Consider the following 24009-nt stretch of genomic DNA (forward strand, 5'->3'; position numbering starts at 1 on the left):
TAACCTCTTCAAGAATTAACTGAACCGCACACACGCATACGTGTATATTCTTACACAATCATTGAATAATGATAACAGTAATATCGATGCGTATGACAAAGACAAAAAAATAGGAAAATGTATTTCAAATACAATACAAAAACAGTTAAAACTGTGAGGAAAGAACATGTACTGTCGACACAAATATGTGACAATTACAAAACGTACAGCAAAGTCTAAAGGTACACTCGTTGCTTGTGTAGGACTGCATTCCCCAGAGGTAAGTGCTCCTTTTGCATTCCCGTCATGCATTGCGTCACAATGAAGCTTTTCCCCATGACACGCGCCGCCATTGTTGCATCCGCTGAAAGTTCAACATGGCCTCCGACGCGCCACCGGGAGCTGATGTGCACCCGTCCGATTTGGGGAGTGCTATCGCGGCCTTGAATTCTTGGAGCCACCCGCAGCTCCAGGCCAAGTTGGCCGAACTGGGCGCGCCCGTAATGGGTAAGAAAAGACCGTGGAAAACCCGTAGAAAGTCCGGTAGCGACGCCTGTGTTTAGCTGAATGTTGCTATGCTAACGATGATTGCTAGCTTGTAGCCCGTTTAGTGGTAAAACGAGATGACTTCTGTCCTTATTTACGATCTGTTGAACATGTTTAAACTCCTAAAAACAATCAACCTATTAATTTGACTTAGTTCAATGCCTATTTATTTATTTATTGCACAGTGAGCTTGTTATCGTTTCGCAAATTTAATCTTGGCATTTCTGCATTTGATGTTGTCTTTATTTGCCACCTAGGTCCAAGAGAAGAGTTGATTGACAGATTGAAAAATTACATGATCCAGGTAAACTCAGAGAGGCTTCTGTCCGCTGCTCTCTATTGTATATGTGTGCTCATGTGTTTTTGGACGCTCTTCCCTCTGCAGACCGGCATTCTGTTGGGAAAACCTCATGATGACAATGGAGTGGGCTCTCAGGTACACTTTTCACCTTAATTCTGAATGTTTCCATCGAAGTCTTGCCTATTCACTGTTATGTGACCTACACACCAGATGCCTCCCGGGATGGGGGGAATGCTGCACGCGTCGATGAGCATGATGCCCCCCGCCATGCACATGTCCATGGAAGGCTCTGGCATGCCGCCTCCAGGCTTGTCGCAGGATGACCAGCTGAAGATGGCTCAGCAGAGGGCAGCCATGATGATGCAGCAGGAGGAGCATGATTCCCGTGTCATGGAGGACCATGACCTTCTGGAGCAGCAAAACAGGGTAAGAGGAGGAGACGCAAACATATGATTGAAGAGCCGACGTGATGCCATATAACTTGTTCGAAACTTAGGCCGCCATGCTGTTGGAGCAGGAACGTCACCACGACATGGTCAGCATGCAGCACGGTCCGGTGGGCAGGGCGATGGCCCCCGTCACTGCAGTGCAAAGTATGTAGGTGAGCTTGTTCACCTTGGAATCGCTTCATTCCCTTATGGCCTGCCTGTGTGTCCATCAGTTGCTTTGGATCCTCATGGGGCGCTGCCGCCGGGCATCGCCATGCTGGCCGCCCAGCGACATAGATTGCCGCCGCCGCCTCCAGGGGAGGACAACAGGGAGGTGAGCAGCCTGATGGTAAACAACTGAGGAGCATCATGTTACACAATGTGATGTGTGATGTTCCATTCAAGCTCTGGCAGGGGGATGAGATCATTATTGGGGGGCCCAAGATCCCTCAGGCCCTGGAGAAGATCCTGCAACTGAAGGAGATCCGACAGGAGCAGCACGTGGACCCTGCAGGTTGATATCCTGTAGCTGCTCAACAATGGAAAGAGCTCTTTATTTGCCTGGGTTTATGTTGAAAATAGTCCTGTGTTTTTGACCGGCAGAAGCAGCAGAAGACGACGCCCACATGGGTGGCAGCAACTCTGCGCTGGGAGCGCTGGAGGCGGGAGACGATGAAGGCCGCATGTCCAAGAAGGATGTGAGTCTTTTTCCTTTCAAGAGGTCAGTGTCTTTGCTAGGCTAAGCTGTAATTTGAGTTCTTCCCCTCAGAAGAACCGCCGGCGCAGGAACCGCAAGAAGAAGAGCAAGAGCACGCGTGCTCAGGAGAAGAAGGAGCAGGGCGAGGGCAAGGAGGAAGGCAACGAGAAAGATGAGCAGCCAGAAGTGGAGATAGAGTATGTCACAGAGGAGCCAGACATATACGACTCCAGCTACATCATCTTCAAGCGCATCTTTGAGGCCTTCAAGGTGAGTCCATGTGATTGTCTGGCATCCAATGAAGTGTTTAATAATCGGGATGTTTTGTTTTTGTTTTTTTTAAAGATGATGCCAATTCCGATATGTGGCAGAAAATATTTTTGATGACCAATTAATCAGATGATAAAAAACAGATGTCAAAACGTATAATCATTGACTAAGTTGTGTTTCTTTAAAAAAAAAAAAAAAAAAAGTTTCCCCATCAAGAAGTGATTTTCTACAGACACACATATGCTGAAACTTAGCCAAACTTTCTCCTAATTGCCATTATGTTTGTTACACACTGATTATGCTGAAAAGGGCTAATATATAAAATCGGCTACCGATTAACTGGTCGGGCTCTCGTCAACAGAACATAATGAACAATCATTTGATTTACAGCTCACTGACGATCTGAAGAAGGAGAAGGAGAAAGAGCCCGAAAAGGCGGAAAAGCAGGAAATCGGCTTCCTGAGGAAGAAAGGCTTTGAGTTAGAGAGGAAAGACAGCGACGACAGCGATGAGGTTGGGCCATTGTCCTTTTGATGTCTGCACATTGTTTTGTTTCCACAGTGAAGATTGGCTGTGTTCAGAATCACTCCTGATACACAATATAGTACCCTAAATATTCAGACATCAAACCAAGAATTATTATTATTATTATTTATTTTTTTTTGCCCCAAACTTAACAGGAAGTCCGCCCCGATGTTCCCAAGCTGTCCAAGAAGAAGTTGAGGAGGATGAATCGTCTCACCGTGGCTGAGCTCAAGCAGGTAAGCCGTGCCACCTTACCTTCAGCCGGAGGCATGTCCGTGACCACAACCTGTGCTCCGCCCCCCCAGCTGGTAGCTCGCCCAGATGTGGTAGAGATGCACGACGTGACAGCACAGGAGCCCAAGCTGCTGGTGCACCTGAAGGCCACCCGGAACACAGTGCCGGTTCCTCGCCATTGGTGCTTCAAGCGCAAGTACCTTCAGGGCAAGAGGGGAATTGAGAAGCCACCGTTCCAGCTCCCAGAATTCATCAGGAGGACTGGCATCCAGGAAATGAGGGAGGCCCTGCAGGAGAAGGTAGGTTGGGCCAGACCACCATTGCTGGCTTTACAAATTTGGGTGTCATACGTGCTTTATGTGTTTAGCTGGAAGCTGAAATAAAATATGGAAAAAGTCTTGAGTTTTCACTATCCAAGTGTAGGCTCAAATCTAATATTTAACTTGTTTTCTGAAATGACATCTGTAATTTTTTTTCTTCTGCCAACTCAAAATGAACCGAATGATTGACACGCAGACGTTTACTGTGTCTTGCAGGAGGACGCCAAAACCATGAAAACCAAAATGAGGGAGAAAGTTCGTCCCAAGATGGGAAAGATTGACATCGACTATCAAAAACTTCACGACGCCTTCTTCAAGTGGCAGATCAAACCCAAGCTGACCATCCACGGAGACCTTTACTACGAGGTACTGACATTGGCGCCATGTGCTGCCTGTCAACATGGCTGACTGTGCGTATGTACAGGGTAAAGAGTTTGAGACCCGCCTGAAGGAGAAGAAGCCGGGCGACCTTTCCGAGGAGCTGCGCATCGCGCTGGGAATGCCGGTCGGCCCTGTAAGTCTCTGCCCCGTCGGCTCACTGTGGAAATGATGAGCACCTGTCATTGGCATTTGTTTGTCTCCTTTCCTAGAACTCCCACAAGGTTCCTCCCCCGTGGCTGATTGCCATGCAGAGGTATGGCCCCCCGCCGTCATACCCCAACCTCAAGATCCCTGGACTCAACTCACCCATTCCGGAGGTATCAAGCAGCATTACCAGAGGGGGCAAAAGTATTTGCACTCTGTTCAGTGGTGCCTTAAGATACGAGTGACCCGACTTGTGAGTTTTTAGAGATGGGAGCTGATTGGCTGATTTCACGCGTCACACAGTTACTTATAAACAAGCAGTTTGGCAGATAATCTAAGTGAGGGATTCTTCATAAATGAGGCTCCAAGCTTTTTACCGCCGCCACTCCTAGTTTACTGTCAAACCACACATACACTCAAAGTAAATGTACAAATAAATTGTTGCTGTCAAATATAGACAATACCAATTTTGATATCCTGCCATGAAAATATAAATATATTTATAGTGCTCATACTTGGAGCAAGTAAAAAAAACTTGCCCATGTTGGCTCACATTTTGTCTTCAAACGCGTTCCCATAGCTAATTATAACAACTGAAAAAAAATACAGCTTTATGGTGTTTTTTTAGATCAGACGATAATTTTTGAAGGCTGGTGTTCTGTTGGTTTTTTTTCGGCCTGCACAAAGACACACTTCATTGTTGTAGCTGACAGCATCAAACACTTTTGGAGATTATGAATAGCAGGGAATAGTTTGCTTCTTCAAATCTGTTTCATGATCGTTGTTATTTCCCCTGGTTCACTTTCCTCCATGTCACTGTTCTCACTGTTTTTTTTTTTCCTGCCTTATAAGACCCCAAGATCTCAAGTCAATCATGATTTGAACTGCAGTTGACTTCGCCTCGCTTTAACATTACGCTCTTATGTCGTCATCTGCAGGAATTTTAAAAAAGTGTATTTTGACAAAGTAGTAGGTAAAAAGTATGATGTCTGAAAATGTAGGAGTAAAAATTAAAGTGACGTGCTTTAGTGACGTACAGATACCTGACCTCCACTTCCTTCTCCTTTCCTTCAGAACTGCACTTTCGGTTACCATGCCGGCGGCTGGGGCAAGCCCCCCGTGGACGAGATGGGCAAGCCGCTTTACGGCGACGTGTTTGGGACCAACTCCGCTGACTTCCAGGTGAGTTGGCAGCCGCATCCAGCGCGAAGGCTCTCCTGTGAGTCGTGCGCTCAAATGTGCTGACTGATGCGGGCAGGCCAAAGCGGAGGAGGAAGAAGTAGACCGAACGCCGTGGGGAGAGCTGGAGCCTTCTGATGAGGAGTCTTCTGAAGAAGAGGAGGAGGAGGAAGAGAGCGATGAGGAGAAACCGGATGAGACAGGATTCTTCACACCAGCGGACAGGTAGGGAGCGGCGGGGTGACATTGTGCCTTACATTTACATTCGAAAAATCTCATTTTAACAAAGATGTCAGTGTGGATAAGGAACAAATTGTTGGTTTTACTTTTTTCCAGCGGGCTGATCACACCAGGAGGCTTCTCGTCCGTCCCCGCCGGCATGGAGACCCCTGAACTCATTGAGCTGAGAAAGAAGAAGATAGAGGAGGCAATGGACGGGTGAGAGACGTTTCCATCAGGTGTCCCTGTCTCTCGCTCTCTCTTTCTTAATCGAAGAAATTCTTCTGGCAGCAACGAGACGCCGCAGTTGTTCACCGTCCTTCCAGAGAGACGAACAGGCCCGGTGGGCGCCGCCATGATGGCCTCCACGCACATCTACGACATGTCAGCGGTGAGCCAGCGACCACATTTGCATACTTTCAACTTATTTCTTCACTTGTCTCCGGAGGTCTTACGTGTGCCTTTTGTGGCCGTCAGGCCATGGCAGGGCGCAAGGCCGGCATCGGTGATACTCACGGCGTGGAGGTGGCGCTGGCGCCCGACGAGTTGGAGCTGGACCCGATGGCCATGACTCAGAAGTACGAGGAACATGTGCGCGAGCAGCAGGCACAGGTGGAGAAGGAGGACTTCAGTGACATGGTGGCCGAGCACGCCGCCAAACAGAAGGTATGCACCCACATGGTCATGACAGTGACCATGATCATAGATTGAGTCTTTTGTTGTTTTGTTTTTTAACGTGCAATACAAAAAAATTAGCCCTATAAGTATGCCACTCTGCCGTCATTCTTCCGCTTTACCTTTACCAAACATAAATTATCCATTGAGAAGTGCAAGCCCACATACGTACTCATAATATATGTATCATTTTCACATACCTATAGTGCAGACAAAGACTTTTTATAAATACAGTCCCCCTACAAAGCCTATTTCTCTTCTGTCTATCTGTAAAACAGTGCATATATCCCTCTTCCCTCTACTATCTTGTGCCTTTTATTTTAATGATGATGCTGATTATGTCATGCCTCACAATGCCCTTGTGACCTCCAGCAAAAGAAGAGGAAGGCCCAACCACAGGACACACGAGGCGGTGCCAAGAAATACAAAGAGTTCAAGTTCTAAACACGACATTTTATTTCACAAGAAGACATTTTATTTCAGATTTTTTTCGTACATTGTGAGAACTCTGTGTGTTTTTTTTGTAAATAAATCCCATCAAACCAATGCTGTTTTTCCTGATGGTTTTTCAGTGTTCAGTCTGGGGCCACTCATAAGCATAATGGGGATCAAGTACAAACACACACACTGTGAGGTTTCTTCTTCAACTCTGGCCGCCTGCCTGCAAACAAGTGTACACTTGATGGACTTGGCGTCACCTGACATGTTTTAGTATGAAAGGTGACCCTGCTGGGATTATCTGTTAACCTCCTTTAATCGGCTCCTAATCACCTTCACAATGTAGAGAGTGGTTCAAATTCCTTGTGGGTGGCCACGCCCTCCAGATGACAGGAAGACGCGAGTTTTACAAAATTAATTACGAAATGATCATTCCGTTGTTTTTTTTTTTTTTTTTAACATGCAAAGCGTGTTTGCTAATGGTTTCATTGTGTACTGTATTGTATAAAGTGCTCAAAAGAAACGCCGAAGTAGGATTTCCAAAACGCGTTTTTTTTCAATGAACGGTAGGGGCACGTCGACTACGGTGGCGCGCACGTTCCCCACGCACGTACGTCTCACAGAGGGGCGCGCTCTCGGTGATTTCCGCTTCCTGCGTGCTTCTGGACTTACTCGACGACGTGCTCGCTACCTGGCGGCCATTAGCGCGCGCACACGTCGCCTTCGCCGAGTGCGGAAAGGCAAAACGCGGAGGAGGAAGCGGAGAGGACGGCGAGAGAGCCTCCTGCGAGCGCCAGCATGGAGCGAGGCTTAGGGGGGCTGCCTCAGCCCTCCAAGCCGGTCAGCATCTCATCGAACCGGCCGGTTCACATGAACTTATTCGCAACCTGGGAAGTGGACCGTTCTTCGCCCAGCTGCGTGCCCAGGTACGTTGAGGGGAAGCGGGCTGAGCTCATCGAGCGAGACGGTGGCGTTGTGGTCGTGGGGGTCACCTTTTGTTTACCTGACACATCCCTTCGTGTGCGTCAGCTGACCACAATCATCACTTGTAGCTCTGTTCTGGTGTTAACGTGCGTTGTATTCTCGTCCATGACATCATATGGCAACGACTAATTTCATCCTGGCGTGTATGCAACACACGGTCGTGTTCACTGCTGGTTGCAGCTTGTTGCCATGGCAACGCAGCCCTTAAAACCGAGGCGTCCAAGATGGCTGTCTTCAGTCTGTTTTTAAAGTCTGGTCTTTTTGCTTGTGTTGTTGTCGCAACACCCCCAACCACTTCCTGTTTATCAAGACGCTCGTGATGCTTTTCCAGGAAGTGATGTTGAACTAATGTTGTGTGATTGGTCTCCCCCCCTGGCAGGAAGCTAGAAGCTCTCATTGGCCTGAATGGCCTCTGACCTCAAGGTGGTCTTATGATGTGTCAGTTAACATCAAAACAACATAGGCAATACAGCAACCCCCTGCATATTTGTGGTTCGCCATTTCCAAATTTACCTCTACCCATACAGCATGTGGAGGTGGTCTCTAAAAGCTTGAAAGCTGTTGTCGCCCTTAGTGGGGTTAATTTTTAACTGCGATTGTCAGACCTATTTTCTTTCTTACTGCCTACTGTGTCAAAAAAATGTCATGCATTTTCAAACATGAAAAAAATGGTTTCTCTTGTAACTAAGCATGTCTTGATTTCACTCGGTGGGGAAAAAGGATCTTAAACAAGCACTACACCTTGTTTTTGAGAATTTGCGGATTGGTATTTAAAAAGTATTGTGTTGAAGTAATTCATCTCGATGATACAGTATGGGAAGAGCTCAGTTTAGCCACGGTCATTGGTAGAAGTTCTGGAGAATCCTCACTATATGTGTATGTTTTTGCTTTGCTGACAAACAACTCAGCTACTTATTTTAAATGGTAACCTTATAAAATGAGTTTAGTCAAACTATTGAGTTTTCCCTCTGACAAACAAACTCAAGACTCTAATCCACGGGTCACCAACCTTTTTGAAACCGAGAGCTACTTCTTGGGTAGTGATTAATGCAATGGGCAATTCATTATGAATCATGTGAAGACGCTGATCATGTTCTCAATAATTTCTCAATAATGTGGAAACAAATAAATGCCAGATGCAACACATTATTTTAAGGAATCTTTGCCATGGTTTACATTTTCAAATAATCACTTCAACAACGTTCCAAGACAATAATCTCCCATCACAGGCCTGCGGGCTACTCAGGTGGTCCTTGGGGCCTTCCTGTTGCCCGCGGACACCACGTTGGTTACCACTGGTTAATCAGCTACGATTCTGTGCCTTTTTCATCACTCCGCCCCTTTTCCCCTGCACGTGGTGGCGGGAATTACTGTAATATCTGTCTTGTGACATCATATGATCAGCTGACTTTTGCTGTGTGTGCTGCATCAGGCTCTTCAGCTTGACCCTGAAGAAGCTGGTCCTTCTCAAGGAGCTGGACAAAGACCTCACCTCGGTGGTCGTCGCCGTCAAACTGCAGGTGAGCGCTCACAGGTCACATGTGGGCGTGTGAACACTCGTTTCTTTCCCCGTAATAGATTAGGCCTTTTGGGCATACATAATTAGATAGGTGACTTGAGCTAGGCCTTGAGTATATCACTGTGACCCTTCTACTTGCTTCTATTTGGCTTTCCCTATCTATGGCACATTTTGGCACACATACTAGTTGAGTCCGGTTAAGACCGTGGAGGCACACATTGTTATGGTCTTCGTCAATAAGAACAGGAATCATTTTGGACTGGGCAGACCTTCATCCGCAACAAGCGATAAAGGCCTTGTACTCGATTTTTTCGGGCGTCTGTTAAATAGTTCAACTGAGAATTAATTTGCAGTCTTCTGGCAGTTAATGTTAGTATCGTACAGCGAGCATTAAAGCTAAATAGACCAGGGAAAATTCTCACAGGACTTTTTCCCTTTTCACCCGCCTGTTGTGTTCAGGGTTCCAAGCGGATCCTCCGCTCCAACGAGATCCTTCTGTCTTCGGCCGGCCTGACGGAGACCGACCTGCAGCTCACCTTCTCTCTGCAGGTAAACATCACACTGGCTCTCGCGTGCGCGCAGTCCTTTAGAACCGGGGTACTTGAGAAAACCCGTCATTATCCTGAAATGTGAATGTTTGCCTGTTTGCGTCCTCCGATTCGTCTTCTTGCCCGAAGTCACTGCTTTCCAAAACGCTGTTAGCTCAGCCGCCCTTGCCATTTGTGCAGTACCCTCACTTCCTGAAGAGGGACGCCAACAAGCTGCAGATCATGCTGCAACGCCGTAAGCGCTACAAGAACAGGACCATCCTGGGCTACAAGACCCTCGCCCTGGGCCTCATCAACATGGCCGAGGTACGTCGACATTGCCGCCGCTAGTTTGCAAGCGCTTGAAAAAACGGGACCGCGTGTCTCTCCTCTCCCAGGTGATGCAGCACCCGAGCGAGGGCGCTCAGGTTCTGGGCCTGCACAGCCAGCTGAAGGACGCCTCGCTACCCGTGGCCGAGATGCGCGTCTACTCGCTGTCCAGCCAGCCCATCGACCACGAGGGACCCAAGGCCAAGATGTCGGGTACAGCCTCCATAATGTCCATTGATTCCAACTTTTTGTTGCTAGATTTGACAACTTTTTAAGACTACCGCAGCAACCGTTTTTCCAGTTAGTCTTTTTCTGTCCAGACCGATCTCCAGACATAGACAACTACTCCGAGGAGGAAGAGGAGAGCTACTCATCTGAGCAGGAGGGCAGCGACGATCCCATCCACGGACAAGTAGGCGACACGTGTCTTGATTCTCAAACCTTTGGGAAGCACTTCCTTGTTTTCCCTGTCAGCTTGGTTGAGCATCTTTTAGCTTTCATCGACGTTTGTCAACCCGTTCTTTTTTAAGTACCTGTACGATGAAGATGAGGAAGTAAGGAAGAAGAAGCCCCGGCGGAAGCTGACGTCCAACGCCGCCATCACCAGGGTGAGCTCTTGAGCGCCTTGCACATCAACCGGTCATTTCGATCCTTCTCATTTTCTTCATCATCATCTGCATCGTGGCTTGCAGCAGCCAAATATCAAGCAGAAGTTTGTGGCCTTGCTGAAGAGGTTCAAAGTCACCGACGAGGTACGTCTGGATCCCGCGGAGGGGGCGTCGCGGTCTATGCCTCACCCGTGTCCCCTCGCTGTCGCGCCCAGGTGGGCTTCGGTTTGGAGCACGTGTCCAGGGAGCAGATCCAGGAAGTGGAGGAGGACCTGGATGAGCTCTACGATAGCCTGGAGATGTACAACCCGAGCGACAGCGGGCCTGACATGGAGGAGACCGACAGCATCATGAGCACGCCCAAACCCAAACTCAGGTAACAGCTCCTCTGTTGGACTATTAGAGTAATTAACCCCCGCATAAAAAAAAAGTGTATTTTTTATTATTATTTTTTTTCTTAGTAAGAAAAACAGCATTGTCTCGTATTTTATTTGATAAAAACATAGCATAATAACAATTAAATAAAATTTAAAGAATAAACAGTTTGTGCCTATGATTAAATTCTTCAATTCAATTCGTGCTGCTCCTTCTGGTATGCCCACATTGGCCATTGGGGGCAGTATTCTGCAGTCATGGAAACACATGAAAAATACAATTTCTAAGTGACTCAGTCGGTTGTTGTACTTTTACAGAGGACAAACAATATGCGTCGTACAAATATCTGTTTAAAGGGTTCTAACACCATGGCTATCGATGCTAAGTGTTGACCTGTTAATGGCGTGTTCCCTTATATGTAAGCACTAAGCTAAGTAGGGGGATTCTTAAGTTGTTTCAAACACAAAACATCTCTGCATCTTCACGATTTATTTTCGAGGGTAGTATTAAAAACATGATTGTAATGCAAATAGTGTACCCATAGCCACAAGGGGACAGTGTTAAATGCTCTTTGTGTGCAGGCCCTTCTTTGAGGGGATGTCTCAGTCTAGCTCCCAGACAGAGATCGGAAGTCTGAACAGCAAAGGCAGTTTGGGCCGGGATACTCTGAGCCCGGTACGTTAGCTTGCAGGTCTTCAGACTGAGGCTCTTTTTTGGGGTTTGTCTGCCTGTCATATGATGAGCACTGTTCCGTCAACAGGGGGAGCACCTTCCTACGGAGAAGATGAAAACATCCCACAGCCGCACCCTGGACGAGGCAATTTCAGAGAGCGAGACGCTGGTACGAAGTTCCTCGCGAGGGTTTCCGTATGTTTATCATGTGGCGTAATAATCTTTTTTTTTTTGCGTTGTTTCGCAATACTTCAGGATCTGTAGACTGTTAATTGCTCTTGGGCCTCCCCTAGTGGGTGCATGGCCCTAAATACAGTGGGTGCTGAGCTCGCTTAAGCCTTGGTGTTTCACGTGTACGCACGCAGGAAGGGGCAGATCAGGAGCTGCTCGCCGACACCGCGCCCTGCATCACGGTGTCCGTGCCGGAGAAACCTCGTACGCCCATGAAGACTGGCAAAAGTGAAAGCCAACCGGCGCCATCGCCACGGTAACCAGAAGGCCACCATCGTTGTATTGGGCCAGCTTTGTTGCACTGTCCAGCCTAACATACCTTTTCACCATCCGGTTACACTTACTTCCTGGTGGCTAAAGCTCAACTATTCTCAAAGTCGGTGATGCCGGTACGGCGTGAGAAAGTAACATGTTACTCTATTAGATACATTTTGTTGCAGTAATGACTATTCTAAATGATTACTTTTCTCAATGAAATAATCTGACGACAGTTACTTTGCAAGATTATAATTTGTTCCTGTGTAGCAATTGACAATGATGACAATTAGTTCACAGAAACTTACTGTCACCTCTCAATCTTTGACTATTTGGTTGTAGTGTTGTTAACTGACTCTTGGTTTGATCACACGTGAAGTAACAATGGAGGAAGGAGAGAGAATTCATGTTTTCAAGATGCAGTTCCAGTCAGTATTTTGAGTTTGTGTCAGCTAAAGAAAATATTACGTCACACTCCTCACTCTGTGCTGTTGACAAAGTGTAACTTCAAACCATGAACTGTATGTCCAAAAAAACAAAACATCCAACTAAAACATGAACATAAAGAGAAAGTCCCACAAGGTTTTGTGACTGTATGACGTCCCCAAAATTAATCATTATATTTATTTAAAAAAATGTACATTATAAAAATAGTCATAGGAATATTAACAGTTAATAGATAGGTCAAGCCAAAACAGACTGCCTTTAGAAAGCTATTTATGTTAAGTGAAGTCTAGAAAGACTTTATTTATTTTTTAAACCAAGTAGCTGGTTATGTGAAGTGGAATCCATCAAGGCTCATTTTTTAGAAAATAAAAATAATTGCTTATGTTAAGTTAAAAAAAAGTTTAAAAATTTTTATCCATCCATCCATTTTCCGAGCCGCTGTGCTGGAGCCTATCCCAACCTGAACTCTTTGTCAGCTAATCTCAGGGCACATATCGAACAACCATTCACACTCAACAGTCACACCTAAGGACAATTTAGAGTGTTCAGTTAACCTGCCGCACATGTTTTTTGGAATGTGGGAGGAAACTGGAGTACCCGAAGAAAACCCACGCAGGCACAGGGACAACATGCAAACTCCACACAGGAAGGCCTGAGCCTGGAATCGAACTGCAGACCTCTGCACTGTGAGGTGGATGCGCTAACCACTTGACCACCGTCTTTATTTTATTTTTAATTTAATAAGAAATTAGATTCTTATACGTCACTGTTAAAAATGTACTTAAGAGGTAAGTAATGGCATAAGCGCTTGTCAATTTTATTTCAAACGGGTGTTGTCGTCATCTGTTGAATTTAAGTAAAATAATCTGTAATCTAACTTTGTTACTTTTTAAACCAAGTTGTCAGTAAAGTAGCTAATTTTTAAAGTCATTAGTAAGGTAACTGAGTTCCTTTTTCAAGGTAACGGGGGCAACACTGCTCATCGTAAAGAAACCCTTCCAGTGTCATTAAGGACAAAAAGGGTAATTTAGCTTGAATGATTTTTAGAATTCATCTCTACTGCCGTCATTTGAATGTGTGAAGCGTCAGTCAAAAAGTAGATGCCTCGTACTCGATCACATTCTGTGACCCGACACCTATTGTTGACCAACACTAAGAAACAGTTTGTTGATATGCAGGTTGGACGGAGGCCACACCCCCTCCAGGCAGAAGCGCAGCGGCAGCACCCCCATCAAGTCCAAAGCGCCGAGTGAGCGCGCCAACAGCTCGGACTCGGAAAGGTCGCCCGAGCTGGGACACGGCACGCCGGTAAAACATGGTCGCCCGTTTCCGCCCTGCTTGTCTGCGCCCTATAAAGCAAGCGCTCACCTGTGCGCGTAGGTGCTGAGGAAGGCCATGTACGACCAGCTCAACCACATCCTGTTGGCTGACTCGGCCCTCCCGGAGAGTCTCATCCTGGTCAATGGCGGAGACTGGCAGGGGCAGGTAGGCCTGGCCCGCGCTACCGTCCACCGATGCGTTTGCGCCCACATTGTCATCTGAGTGTGTGCGTGCACGTGCGTTTCCTCCGTGTGTGTCAGTACGTACTGGAGCAGCTGCAGATGCACAAGCAGCCGGTGGTGTGCACCTGCTCGCCAGCGGAGATCCAGGCCGTCCTGTCTGCCATTCTCACGCGCATCCAAAAGTTGTGAGCACTTGTGTGGCACCACACATCTTGGATATGACTTGAAAAGAAAGTCAAAGGGTCACGGTTTTTATTTGTGTTGATCCACGCAGCTGCAACTGTAACGCTTCCATGCCACGCGCAGTGAAGGTGGCAGCTGTGGGCAGCCAGAGTTACCTGGCTGCAATCTTGCAATTCTTCGTGACTCAACTGGCCAACAAAACATCCGACTGGCTCAACCACATGCGCTTTCTTGTGGTTCCTCTGGGTATGCCGCAACGCTGGTGCTTGATAAGCTCCGCCCACCACATCTTATGACATCTTTGCATTCCCTCCTCAGGCTCCCATCCTGTCGCCAAGCATCTGGGCGCCCTGGACAACCGCTATAGCTCCTCCTTCCTGGATGGCGCTTGGCGAGACGTTTTCAGTCGGACCGAGCCTCCTCCCACAGGTAACGCATCTCCAGTGATGTCATCAATCTGGCATCTGTGTTGTCCAGACCAGATGTGTGTGTTAGTACAGATAATGTAAGTACAGATACTGAGTGCAAATATATCATGTGACTGAGCAAGATTGTATAACCTAAGATGCGACGTCATCTAGCAGCAGCCAATAAAAAAAGCGCTACTAGGCAACAACCGCCCGTGCGCGGCAAATGGCTTCTCTGCTTTGATGACTTTTATGACTTGACTTTAATGACTTGACTTTAATGACTTGACTGAGCCCAAAATGCGACGCTAGGTAACAACTCTCCTGCTTTACAGTAGTTCATATTGGGATAAATAAATAAATGCACAAAATAAAGCATTTAAAAAAAAATAAAACTAAGCTAAAAAAAACACTCGACAACGTATTAAAGCTAGCTAGATTCACAATACGGCACGATAATGACAATTCCCAAACTATGAAAACCCTTGAAGGTAAAGCCTTAAGACTTACTCATGACTCCCATGTATGTCCAGATCAACTGGATGTGGCGGGAAGGATCGCTCAGTACATAAGCGGCGCCACGCTCACTCACCAACTTCCCATCGCTGAGGCCATGTTGACCTGCAAACACAGGATGTGAGTAACGTGCCCACCCGCCTCCGGCGCCACTTCCTGTGTGCTCAGTAATGGCTGATGTCTCTCTGCAGGCGAGAGGAAGAATCCTACCAGAAGTTTATTCCCTTCATCGGTGTAAGCGCTTGCTAATTTTTTTTGCCCTCTGGCACACAGAGGCTAGCCCTTTGACTGACATCACTTCCTGTTTTGCAGGTGGTCAAGGTGGGCGTGATTGAGTCTGGGCCCTTGTTGGCTGGTGAGTAAAAACACTAGGATGGCCCCCTTTTGATGATGTCATAATCTCACTTCATTGTAAGTTTTTTTTTGTTTTTTTTTTTAATGGTTGTTAAGGCGACACAGAGGAGGGCGTTGCTGTGAGCTTGGCCGTCCCTTCCTCGTCCCCGCCATCCCATGGCTCCCCCGCAGGGATGATCAAGGAAGCGGCCACTCCCCCTTCGTCCCCATCCATGGGAAGCGTCGCCGTCCAGGGGTAAGAATCTTAGCGTAAGACCACGTCCATGCCTGCTGCTGCACAAACATGCTAACAAGCGACCGCTCGCTCCCAGGAGCCCCGGCATGTCACATGGCGTGGACGCCATCGGGCTGCAGGTGGACTACTGGCTGGCGTCGCTGGCCGAGAAGAGGCGAGAAGGAGAGCGGCGCGACACGGCCTGCAAGAACACGCTGAAGAGTGCCTTTCGCTCACTGCAGGTCAGCAGGCTGCCGAGTGGGGGCGCCGGCGGTGGAGGCGAGCCTCACGGCATTCAATTCAGTACAATGGCCATGACGGTGGTGACCAAGGAAAAGAACAAGAAAGGTGTGAGCAAAGTCAAAAGATTCCTGTCGTCTTTGGTTTTATTCTGCTCATGTTGTGTCTGTTGTCCCCAGTGGCCACCATCTTCCTGGGAAAGAAACCCAAAGAGAAGGAGGTGGACTCTAAGAGTCAGGTGATCGAAGGCATCAGTCGCCTCATCTGCTCGGCCAAGCAGCAGCAGACCATCCTAAAAGGTAATCATAACAAGCAGTGTATCATGTACTTTGAACATCACTATTTTGCATGCCGACTTTTTCTTCTCTTGCCCTTCAGTGTCTGTCGACGGTGTCGAGTGGAATGACGTCAAGTTCTTCCAGTTGGCCGCCCAGTGGCCTACTCACGTCAAATACCTTCCTGTCGGACTTTTCGGTTACAACAAGCCCCCCTCCTAGATGGCAGCGGTTGTCCAGTGGGCACCTTGGCTTGACCTTTGCCCCTCCTACACATGCACACACGTTGCGCTTTATGCAATCCAGACGAACCGTCACATTCCTTATGCTTTCCCTTATCACAACCGGGACCCTTATTGTGAGATTTTAAGTACTACAGTGTTCCCCCGCTAATGTGTGAGTTGACAACGCCCCAAAAAGCTTTATAATTGCTTACTGATGCCACAAGATGGTGGCAAAGCACTACTTTTCTGTTATGGACTAACTAAATGAAGATGGGATAAGTATTTTAAATAACATGTTTAAAAGAAAAAAAAAACAGTGAACAGGTTTATTATCAAATTGTGACTATGCAGGGGAACACTGTACATTAAAAGTGGCTATGTATGTGTAAGAATGTATCTTCCATCGCACAGAACAGGTTTGCCATGCCACTGTGTGTATATGTTGTATTGTGTGAACAAAAAATATGGCATCTTTGTTCCATCAAAACTTAAGGACACCAAGTAGGTGACTGTTTAAAAAAAAAAACATTAGTGATGTCTACATCTATGAAAGGCCATGTGGAAAATTCATGCAAAACAAAAGAAGTCGGTAAGTAGAAGGATGTTTTTTTTTGTGCGTTTTCTTGGTGCTGAAAAGTGTTCTCTGTGCTCAAGTCCACGTTTCTCGGTTTTGTTGTGTTGCTTGTAAATGGATCTACGTTGTGAGTGACGTGTGGAGAGATGTTTTGCACATGAGCCGTTGTCTCTTCAGCGTTTTGCCTCTAACAATAATAATGATGATGACGATGATTCGTCCCCATCCATGGGAAGCGTCGCCGTCCAGGGGTAAGAATCTTAGCGTAAGACCACGTCCATGCCTGCTGCTGCACAAACATGCTAACAAGCGACCGCTCGCTCCCAGGAGCCCCGGCATGTCACATGGCGTGGACGCCATCGGGCTGCAGGTGGACTACTGGCTGGCGGGCGCCGCAGAGGAGGGCGTTGCTGTGAGCTTGGCCGTCCCTTCCTCGTCCCCGCCATCCCATGGCTCCCCCGCAGGGATGATCAAGGAAGCGGCCACTCCCCCTTCGTCCCCATCCATGGGAAGCGTCGCCGTCCAGGGGTAAGAATCTTAGCGTAAGACCACGTCCATGCCTGCTGCTGCACAAACATGCTAACAAGCGACCGCTCGCTCCCAGGAGCCCCGGCATGTCACATGGCGTGGACGCCATCGGGCTGCAGGTGGACTACTGGCTGGCGTCGCTGGCCGAGAAGAGGCGAGAAGGAGAGCGGCGCTACACGGCCTGCAAGAACACGCTGAAGAGTGCCTTTCGCTCACTGCAGGTCAGCAGGCTGCCGAGTGGGGGCGCCGGCGGTGGAGGCGAGCCTCACGGCATTCAATTCAGTACAATGGCCATGACGGTGGTGACCAAGGAAAAGAACAAGAAAGGTGTGAGCAAAGTCAAAAGATTCCTGTCGTCTTTGGTTTTATTCTGCTCATGTTGTGTCTGTTGTCCCCAGTGGCCACCATCTTCCTGGGAAAGAAACCCAAAGAGAAGGAGGTGGACTCTAAGAGTCAGGTGATCGAAGGCATCAGTCGCCTCATCTGCTCGGCCAAGCAGCAGCAGACCATCCTAAAAGGTAATCATAACAAGCAGTGTATCATGTACTTTGAACATCACTATTTTGCATGCCGACTTTTTCTTCTCTTGCCCTTCAGTGTCTGTCGACGGTGTCGAGTGGAATGACGTCAAGTTCTTCCAGTTGGCCGCCCAGTGGCCTACTCACGTCAAATACCTTCCTGTCGGACTTTTCGGTTACAACAAGCCCCCCTCCTAGATGGCAGCGGTTGTCCAGTGGGCACCTTGGCTTGACCTTTGCCCCTCCTACACATGCACACACGTTGCGCTTTATGCAATCCAGACGAACCGTCACATTCCTTATGCTTTCCCTTATCACAACCGGGACCCTTATTGTGAGATTTTAAGTACTACAGTGTTCCCCCGCTAATGTGTGAGTTGACAACGCCCCAAAAAGCTTTATAATTGCTTACTGATGCCACAAGATGGTGGCAAAGCACTACTTTTCTGTTATGGACTAACTAAATGAAGATGGGATAAGTATTTTAAATAACATGTTTAAAAGAAAAAAAAAACAGTGAACAGGTTTATTATCAAATTGTGACTATGCAGGGGAACACTGTACATTAAAAGTGGCTATGTATGTGTAAGAATGTATCTTCCATCGCACAGAACAGGTTTGCCATGCCACTGTGTGTATATGTTGTATTGTGTGAACAAAAAATATGGCATCTTTGTTCCATCAAAACTTAAGGACACCAAGTAGGTGACTGTTTAAAAAAAAAAACATTAGTGATGTCTACATCTATGAAAGGCCATGTGGAAAATTCATGCAAAACAAAAGAAGTCGGTAAGTAGAAGGATGTTTTTTTTTGTGCGTTTTCTTGGTGCTGAAAAGTGTTCTCTGTGCTCAAGTCCACGTTTCTCGGTTTTGTTGTGTTGCTTGTAAATGGATCTACGTTGTGAGTGACGTGTGGAGAGATGTTTTGCACATGAGCCGTTGTCTCTTCAGCGTTTTGCCTCTAACAATAATAATGATGATGATGATGATGATGCTTGTACATATGTGACATTGTTTCATGTTTTGTAGGACTGCTTTTTCATGGATGCATTTGTCAAACACAAGTGAATGGAAAGTTCTCGTTTTGTTTTGTCAAATCAAAAAGATGGCACAGATGGCTATGGTGTCAACCTGTGTTTGTGCACTTTGTTTACATCACATACAGGTCATACAAAAATGTATACATGGAATATTATAAAGAATCAATGAAACCCCTCAAGAAAACCTGTGGATAGAAAAAGGCTTCCTGTATGGGAAAAAGGTATTTTAATTACTTTAAATCTGAATCAGCCTATTTGATCGATGCTATGTTTATTTATTAATTGATTTTTTTAAGTACTCTATAGTAAAAATAAATTGAAGCGAAGCGTAAACCAATCAGGGCTTTATGCGGAAATGACGTAAGGACACCAAACATGGCGTCTGATTCAAACGGCATTGCCCGAATGCAGCAGTAAGTTAAAACAAAAGATGCTTATATTGTACGTTTCACGAATCCGCGTGGTTTAGCATACTGGTCTAACACGAATTAGTTTTATTTAAAAATCTTCCATTTATTTAGGACTGCGGAATCCGCCTTGACATTCAATTATTCCATACGTTGTGAACATGAACATTACACGCTTGGCCGAATAAATGTGAGAGCATTCGGCGCTGTGTTTGTAGTGTATAAAAAAAGATGTTTGCTGTGGCTTCCGCCAGCTGTTGCTACTAAAAAGAAAATATCGAGTTGGCGTCCAAAGCAGTGCCTTTTGTTGTGTTGTGAATTAAATTGCCGGAAAGACAGCTTCCCCTATTGTCCAAAGATACAATTTAGTGGGTGATCCCATTTGTTTTTGCTGTTGCCCTGCTGTCAAGACAACCAAACAGCATCCTCACTCAACGCGGAAGTCCCTCACTGCCGATGTAACAGCAAGTTAGTCTTTTATTTTCCTTCTTCTTGCTGCCACGAACAACATTTTGGAACCATTCTTCAGGGTGGTGCCGCTGACATCCGAATAGCCATAATATGCAGGACAAGCCAAAGGAGCCAAGGAGGGCAACCGGCCAGGGAGTTGAGAAAGCGTAAGAAATGCTGAACACTGGCGGGCCACCAAGGTGATGCCAAATGCACCTCAGTCAGGTGGTCACGTCACATTATTTGTTTGGTTTTCTCCCCAGCAGCCCCAGGCATTATGCCCCCCAGCAGCCAGCGGGGGATGTGGCCAAGGAGGAACGAGTGGGGGACATAGTCAAACTGTCTTTTGACAACAAGCTGACGGGAAGGAGGAGGCTCCACCAGCTGGAGAAGGAAAAGCTGGAGATGATGTCCACACACAACCAGCAGGTCAGAGCACATCCTCTGCAAAATCATCATGTAGCCGACGCTGGCATCAACTCTATGTGGGTGTTTGTTTTACAGCTGTGCACTTTGGAGGCGGAACTTACCCGCCTCCGGGCCTCCGTGGAGAATGGGGAAGCTAAGAGGGCAGAGCTTCAGTACCAGGTGACTGTGAGCCGCAGAGATGCCCAGCAAGCATGTGAGAGCAACGAAGCACTCAAAGGTGCGGAAATCAGGGGTTCTCAAATTTTTGAACCCTCATAACAATCATATCAATTGTTGTCAGATCTCTCTCTCTCTCTCTCTCTCTCTCTCTCTCTCTCTCGACTGGATAATATGTGCTTTATATATAAATGTGTGTGTTTTCCAGAGCAAGCTGCATCACTGCGGAAGGTTCTGGACATGACCCAGCAGGCCAGACAGGAGGAACGACTCACTTTGCAGCAAGAAGTGGACGAGCGTGACGCACTGATTGATGGCTTGACTTCAGAGAGCGAACACCTACACAAACTCCTGCAGGCAGGCCTCACACACTCTCTCTCACACACACACACACACACACACACACACACACACACACACACACACACACTGAATACTGTGTTTGAAGTGTTTAATATTGTTTATGTGTCCAGCGTCAGAAAGAGGCACTGGAGGAGGCGCAGAGGAGGGTGATTGCGCTGCAGAAGGAGTGGGAGGAGGAGGTCCAGGTGAGCAGAAGAAGCGACACACACACAGACAGGGAGGCGGTGAAAAGAAGTTCCTCAGTGACCCATTTCTTTGCCGATAGGGCCACAAATCTCTGGAGGCCGACATGGAGGTCGAGCGAGCAGCACACCTGGAGTTCAAGCGCAAGTGTGAGGTCACACAGGTGAGATGGACACACCTAGTATTGACTAACCAACTAGTCAACTACTCTGGAGAGCACTACAACATGGTCACCTCGTGATATAAGGCATTGGGTAGTGGCTGGGAAGTGACTGAATACTTTGGTTTGCAGGCGGTGCTGGCAGTGGAGCGGCGTGGCCAGCAGGAGGCGCAGTGCAACCTGGAGCTACTGAGAGGAGAGCTCCGAGATGTGAAAAGATCTTACCAGGAGGAGAGAGAGAGCAACCAATTCACTGAGCAAGCTCTGCAGAGGTGATTGGACACACATACACACACACACACACACACACACAAAACTTGATTATTTCTTGACATATTTGTGTTGGTGTGTGTGTGTGTGTGTGTGTGTGTGTGTGTGTGTGTGTGTGGCGGTGGGGGGATAGCCTGAAGACAGAGTACAAGCAGTACAAGTGTGACCTGAGCATTGCCTTAGAGACAGAGAAAAGGAACACGGCTAACCTGGCTGAGAAGCTGGAGGAAGAGAAAAGGCAACATGGCAACACGCGCCTGCTTCTGGAACAGGTCTCGCATACATGCACACACACACACTTTGACAAATCTGTTCCTATTTGAAAATACAGTGAACTCCGCTGTAGCGAAAATGAGTGAGTAATTATTGCTCGCCCCCAAAAATATGTTTCCGATTGCCTATAGATGCCACAAGATGGCACAGCTAAATGAAACACCTCGTCTCACTTCTGACTTGACGATGTTCAGGTGCTGAAGAGAGAGATGCACTGTGAGAAACTCCTAGAAGAGATCAATCAGGCCCTCCAACAGCACACACATCAAGGTATCGCGAGAACGCTATCGCTTTAGGAAGCCACAGCCACCTGATTGTCAACTCATATTAGCAGAAGCAAAGGATGATGGGAAAAAGAGTCCTCCTGCCGACATAATGCAGCTGCTCCGTTTGACGCTCAGCAGACAGGAAGTAGCTGAGAAACAGGTGGATTTCCTTCACAATGAAGGCATGGTTTGTCTTGGCAGGTCAAGGATCTGCTGTTTGTAACTTAGAGAAGCTTGATAAAAAAAGCATTGTGTCTCCTTGGCAGGTCCAGGATTTGCTGTTGACGTGCGAGAGACTTGACGAGGAGAAACAGACACTCAAATGCGTGGCTGCGCATCAGAAGCAATGTCTCCAAGTAAACAAAGCTTCACTTCTGTGGCCGATGGGCCAGACACTTTGATTGAATTCTGTCCATACGCTATAGGAGGCTTGCCAGCTGTCACTCAAGTTGCAGGAGCAAGCAACTCGCTTGCAAGAAGAGAGCCGTGATTGGTCCGTGCAGAACGAAGAGCTTCAGAAACAGTCAAAGGTAAGACTGTAGACTGTAACTTAAATTTTTGTTTGTGTGTGTGTGTGTGTGTGTGTGTGTGTGTGTGTGTGTGTGTGTGCGTGTGTGTGTATTTTGCTCTGTGTTGTCTTCTGATGAGTTTTTTTAGTATATTTTCAGTTAAAAATATTTGATTGTTTATGTAAGATCTTTATGTGCAGCATTTTGTTTCAGCAGTTGCTGTTTTTGTTTTTTTTCCCCCCCAGATAAATAAAGGCGTTTGTGTGTGTCTTTGTGTATCAGGCCCACCTGTCCTTCCTGCATTGTGTGTATCAGCGCCTGATGGCGGGCTGTGTGCTCGCAGAGCCGCAAAGCATGCTGGGTACCTTCACCTGGTCAAACTTGTGTGACCTCATCAACGAGCTGGTGGGGCAGCTGACCTCTGACCTCCAGGAGGCCAACAACAAGGTGAGGCTGCCAAAATGTCATCACGTTTCAGGTTAGATCTTGCCCCCACCCAACACCTGCCTCGTCCCCCACGCAGGTGGCGTGTTTGCAGGCGGCGTGCGAGAAGAAGAGCGGGCACTTGCATCAGCTGCAGCGGCGTCACAAGCTCATGCTGGCGCATGTCCGAGAGCGCGGGAAGAGGCGGGCGGAGGCCTGGAACAGCCGACACACGCGCACTGTCGCTCAGCTGCGGGTAACTGGCATCACATATTATTCTTCTCTCGTAAATCACCACTTGATATTTTCTGTGAGGTTAACCACTCTATTTATTGCCACCTCCAGGATCTCCTCTTGCGGAGCCGCAGAAAGTCAGCCTCCTTCCTGTCAGCGTGTGCCCTCCTCGCCGGCACGATGGCGCACGCCCAGCGCCGCCTGAGCAGGCTCGCAGAGGAAAAACATATTTTGGGCTCACGCTTGGCGGCGAGGGAGGAGCTGGAGGAGGAGCTGCGGCGGCTGGCTTGCGCTTTGGGCGGAGACGGAGGGGAGAGAAAAACGCAGGGGTCGTCGGCCAGGAGGCGATGGCGGAAGTACATGTGCGTAGTATCGGCATTGAGGTGGTGGCGCGCCATTGGAAGGAGGAGCATGGAGTTGTTTCGGCTGGAAATGGGACAAGCGGGTCCAGTGGTGTGTGTCGCTTCGTCAACTCTGATGGGAGGAGAGGATGTTGAACATCGCGACGCACTGTGCGCTCGCTGGCTTCGCTCCAAACGTCTGTCCTCCACCATCTTGGCCTGCATGGCCGGCCTATCTCCTCCCGCCTGCTCCCCGACACACGTGAGGTCAGCAGCACGGTCTGGATTGGCTCGCCTCCTGAATCACATTGTCAGTCCATCGGAATCTGCCCCAGAAATCTTGCGTGAGATGATCCCACAGACTCTGCCCCCCAGCGACTTGAAGGTCTGATCTTTATTCGAATGAACCTTGAATCTCTTTGTCTGACCTCTCCTTGCATCCTCCCATTAGATGCTGGTGTCCCGCCTCCAACAGCACTTCCTGCTCCTCACCCAGCGGCTGCACTCAGCTGAGGTGGAGAGGCGGAGCCTGAGGCTGCAGGTGGCCCATCTGAGAAGAACTGAGTACAGCAGGGAGGACAACTGCAGAACGGTGAGAAAACATAAGCGCACACACACACACACACACACACACACACACACACACACACACACACACAAATAGGTGAAGATTACAGAATATTGGT

At 47.7% G+C, this 24009-nt stretch overlaps 4 protein-coding genes across 10 annotated transcripts in view; all 4 read left to right on the forward strand.

Moving 5' to 3' along the window:
• The first annotated feature begins 281 nt into the window (after positions 1 to 281).
• On the forward strand, positions 282 to 6443 carry sf3b2 (splicing factor 3b, subunit 2). Of its 2 annotated transcripts, none has more exons than XM_019855995.1 (21): positions 282 to 486; positions 783 to 829; positions 911 to 949; positions 1037 to 1252; positions 1323 to 1419; positions 1488 to 1588; positions 1660 to 1768; positions 1858 to 1952; positions 2024 to 2221; positions 2612 to 2734; positions 2902 to 2982; positions 3052 to 3279; positions 3517 to 3666; positions 3725 to 3814; positions 3891 to 3998; positions 4900 to 5007; positions 5084 to 5229; positions 5341 to 5442; positions 5515 to 5614; positions 5701 to 5889; positions 6271 to 6443. In XM_019855995.1, the coding sequence occupies exons 1-21, from the start codon at positions 357 to 359 to the stop codon at positions 6340 to 6342; spliced, it is 2529 nt and encodes an 842-aa protein (XP_019711554.1). In that variant the 5' UTR covers positions 282 to 356; the 3' UTR covers positions 6343 to 6443. The 2 variants fall into 2 exon arrangements, with proteins under 2 accessions (XP_019711554.1, XP_019711553.1); XM_019855994.1 differs by having other exon boundaries at positions 283 to 486; positions 911 to 961; positions 6271 to 6442.
• A 540-nt stretch (positions 6444 to 6983) lies between these two features.
• Positions 6984 to 16714, forward strand: pacs1 (phosphofurin acidic cluster sorting protein 1). 2 transcript variants are annotated; one of them, XM_019855992.1, is made up of 24 exons: positions 6984 to 7262; positions 8753 to 8840; positions 9299 to 9388; positions 9568 to 9693; positions 9765 to 9909; positions 10017 to 10108; positions 10227 to 10304; positions 10389 to 10448; positions 10520 to 10680; positions 11261 to 11354; positions 11440 to 11520; positions 11717 to 11838; positions 13463 to 13592; positions 13665 to 13769; positions 13865 to 13971; positions 14061 to 14215; positions 14288 to 14398; positions 14910 to 15012; positions 15084 to 15126; positions 15205 to 15247; positions 15343 to 15481; positions 15558 to 15808; positions 15880 to 15999; positions 16079 to 16714. In XM_019855992.1, the coding sequence occupies exons 1-24, from the start codon at positions 7135 to 7137 to the stop codon at positions 16195 to 16197; spliced, it is 2691 nt and encodes an 896-aa protein (XP_019711551.1). In that variant the 5' UTR covers positions 6984 to 7134; the 3' UTR covers positions 16198 to 16714. The 2 variants fall into 2 exon arrangements, with proteins under 2 accessions (XP_019711551.1, XP_019711552.1); XM_019855993.1 differs by having other exon boundaries at positions 10392 to 10448.
• A 280-nt stretch (positions 16715 to 16994) lies between these two features.
• LOC109506953 (phosphofurin acidic cluster sorting protein 1-like) lies at positions 16995 to 18325 on the forward strand. 2 transcript variants are annotated; one of them, XM_019856011.1, is made up of 5 exons: positions 16995 to 17024; positions 17101 to 17143; positions 17421 to 17628; positions 17700 to 17819; positions 17899 to 18325. In XM_019856011.1, the coding sequence occupies exons 1-5, from the start codon at positions 17002 to 17004 to the stop codon at positions 18015 to 18017; spliced, it is 513 nt and encodes a 170-aa protein (XP_019711570.1). In that variant the 5' UTR covers positions 16995 to 17001; the 3' UTR covers positions 18018 to 18325. The 2 variants fall into 2 exon arrangements, with proteins under 2 accessions (XP_019711570.1, XP_019711569.1); XM_019856010.1 differs by lacking the exons at positions 16995 to 17024; positions 17101 to 17143 and adding an exon at positions 17151 to 17301 and having other exon boundaries at positions 17378 to 17628.
• A 725-nt stretch (positions 18326 to 19050) lies between these two features.
• The window catches only part of ccdc171 (coiled-coil domain containing 171), a 10996-nt gene continuing 6037 nt past the window's right edge, over positions 19051 to 24009 (forward strand). Inside the window, exons 1-17 of one of the 4 annotated variants that reach the window (XM_019855987.1) lie at positions 19209 to 19272; positions 19796 to 19883; positions 19980 to 20145; positions 20221 to 20362; positions 20510 to 20658; positions 20775 to 20849; positions 20930 to 21010; positions 21140 to 21279; positions 21411 to 21549; positions 21745 to 21820; positions 21885 to 21976; positions 22083 to 22172; positions 22242 to 22346; positions 22608 to 22772; positions 22849 to 23004; positions 23094 to 23708; positions 23775 to 23915. In XM_019855987.1, the coding sequence (XP_019711546.1) occupies positions 19828 to 19883; positions 19980 to 20145; positions 20221 to 20362; positions 20510 to 20658; positions 20775 to 20849; positions 20930 to 21010; positions 21140 to 21279; positions 21411 to 21549; positions 21745 to 21820; positions 21885 to 21976; positions 22083 to 22172; positions 22242 to 22346; positions 22608 to 22772; positions 22849 to 23004; positions 23094 to 23708; positions 23775 to 23915 (2388 nt within the window). In that variant the 5' untranslated portion in view covers positions 19209 to 19272; positions 19796 to 19827. Of the gene's footprint in view, positions 19273 to 19795; positions 19884 to 19979; positions 20146 to 20220; positions 20363 to 20509; positions 20659 to 20774; positions 20850 to 20929; positions 21011 to 21139; positions 21280 to 21410; positions 21550 to 21744; positions 21821 to 21884; positions 21977 to 22082; positions 22173 to 22241; positions 22347 to 22607; positions 22773 to 22848; positions 23005 to 23093; positions 23709 to 23774; positions 23916 to 24009 lie in introns of all 4 variants that reach the window. The other 3 variants (XM_019855989.1, XM_019855988.1, XM_019855991.1) reach the window with 3 other exon arrangements.

The sequence above is a fragment of the Hippocampus comes genome, unplaced genomic scaffold (assembly GCF_001891065.2).
Source record: "Hippocampus comes isolate QL1 unplaced genomic scaffold, H_comes_QL1_v1.1 scaffold246, whole genome shotgun sequence".
In the NCBI taxonomy this organism is placed as follows: Eukaryota; Metazoa; Chordata; class Actinopteri; order Syngnathiformes; family Syngnathidae; genus Hippocampus; species Hippocampus comes.

Coding starts and splice junctions, on each gene's coding strand:
- sf3b2 (XM_019855994.1), top strand. CDS start 357: ATGGCCTCCGACGCGCCACCGGGAGCTGATGTGCACCCGTCCGATTTG. Junction 1,420..1,487: donor CCCCGTCACTGCAGTGCAAA/GTATGTAGGTGA, acceptor TGTGTCCATCAG/TTGCTTTGGATCCTCATGGG. Junction 2,735..2,901: donor ACAGCGACGACAGCGATGAG/GTTGGGCCATTG, acceptor CAAACTTAACAG/GAAGTCCGCCCCGATGTTCC.
- pacs1 (XM_019855992.1), top strand. CDS start 7,135: ATGGAGCGAGGCTTAGGGGGGCTGCCTCAGCCCTCCAAGCCGGTCAGC. Junction 8,841..9,298: donor TCGTCGCCGTCAAACTGCAG/GTGAGCGCTCAC, acceptor TGTTGTGTTCAG/GGTTCCAAGCGGATCCTCCG. Junction 9,694..9,764: donor GCCTCATCAACATGGCCGAG/GTACGTCGACAT, acceptor CTCCTCTCCCAG/GTGATGCAGCACCCGAGCGA.
- LOC109506953 (XM_019856010.1), top strand. CDS start 17,240: ATGATCAAGGAAGCGGCCACTCCCCCTTCGTCCCCATCCATGGGAAGC. Junction 17,302..17,377: donor GGAAGCGTCGCCGTCCAGGG/GTAAGAATCTTA, acceptor GCTCGCTCCCAG/GAGCCCCGGCATGTCACATG. Junction 17,820..17,898: donor GCAGCAGACCATCCTAAAAG/GTAATCATAACA, acceptor CTTGCCCTTCAG/TGTCTGTCGACGGTGTCGAG.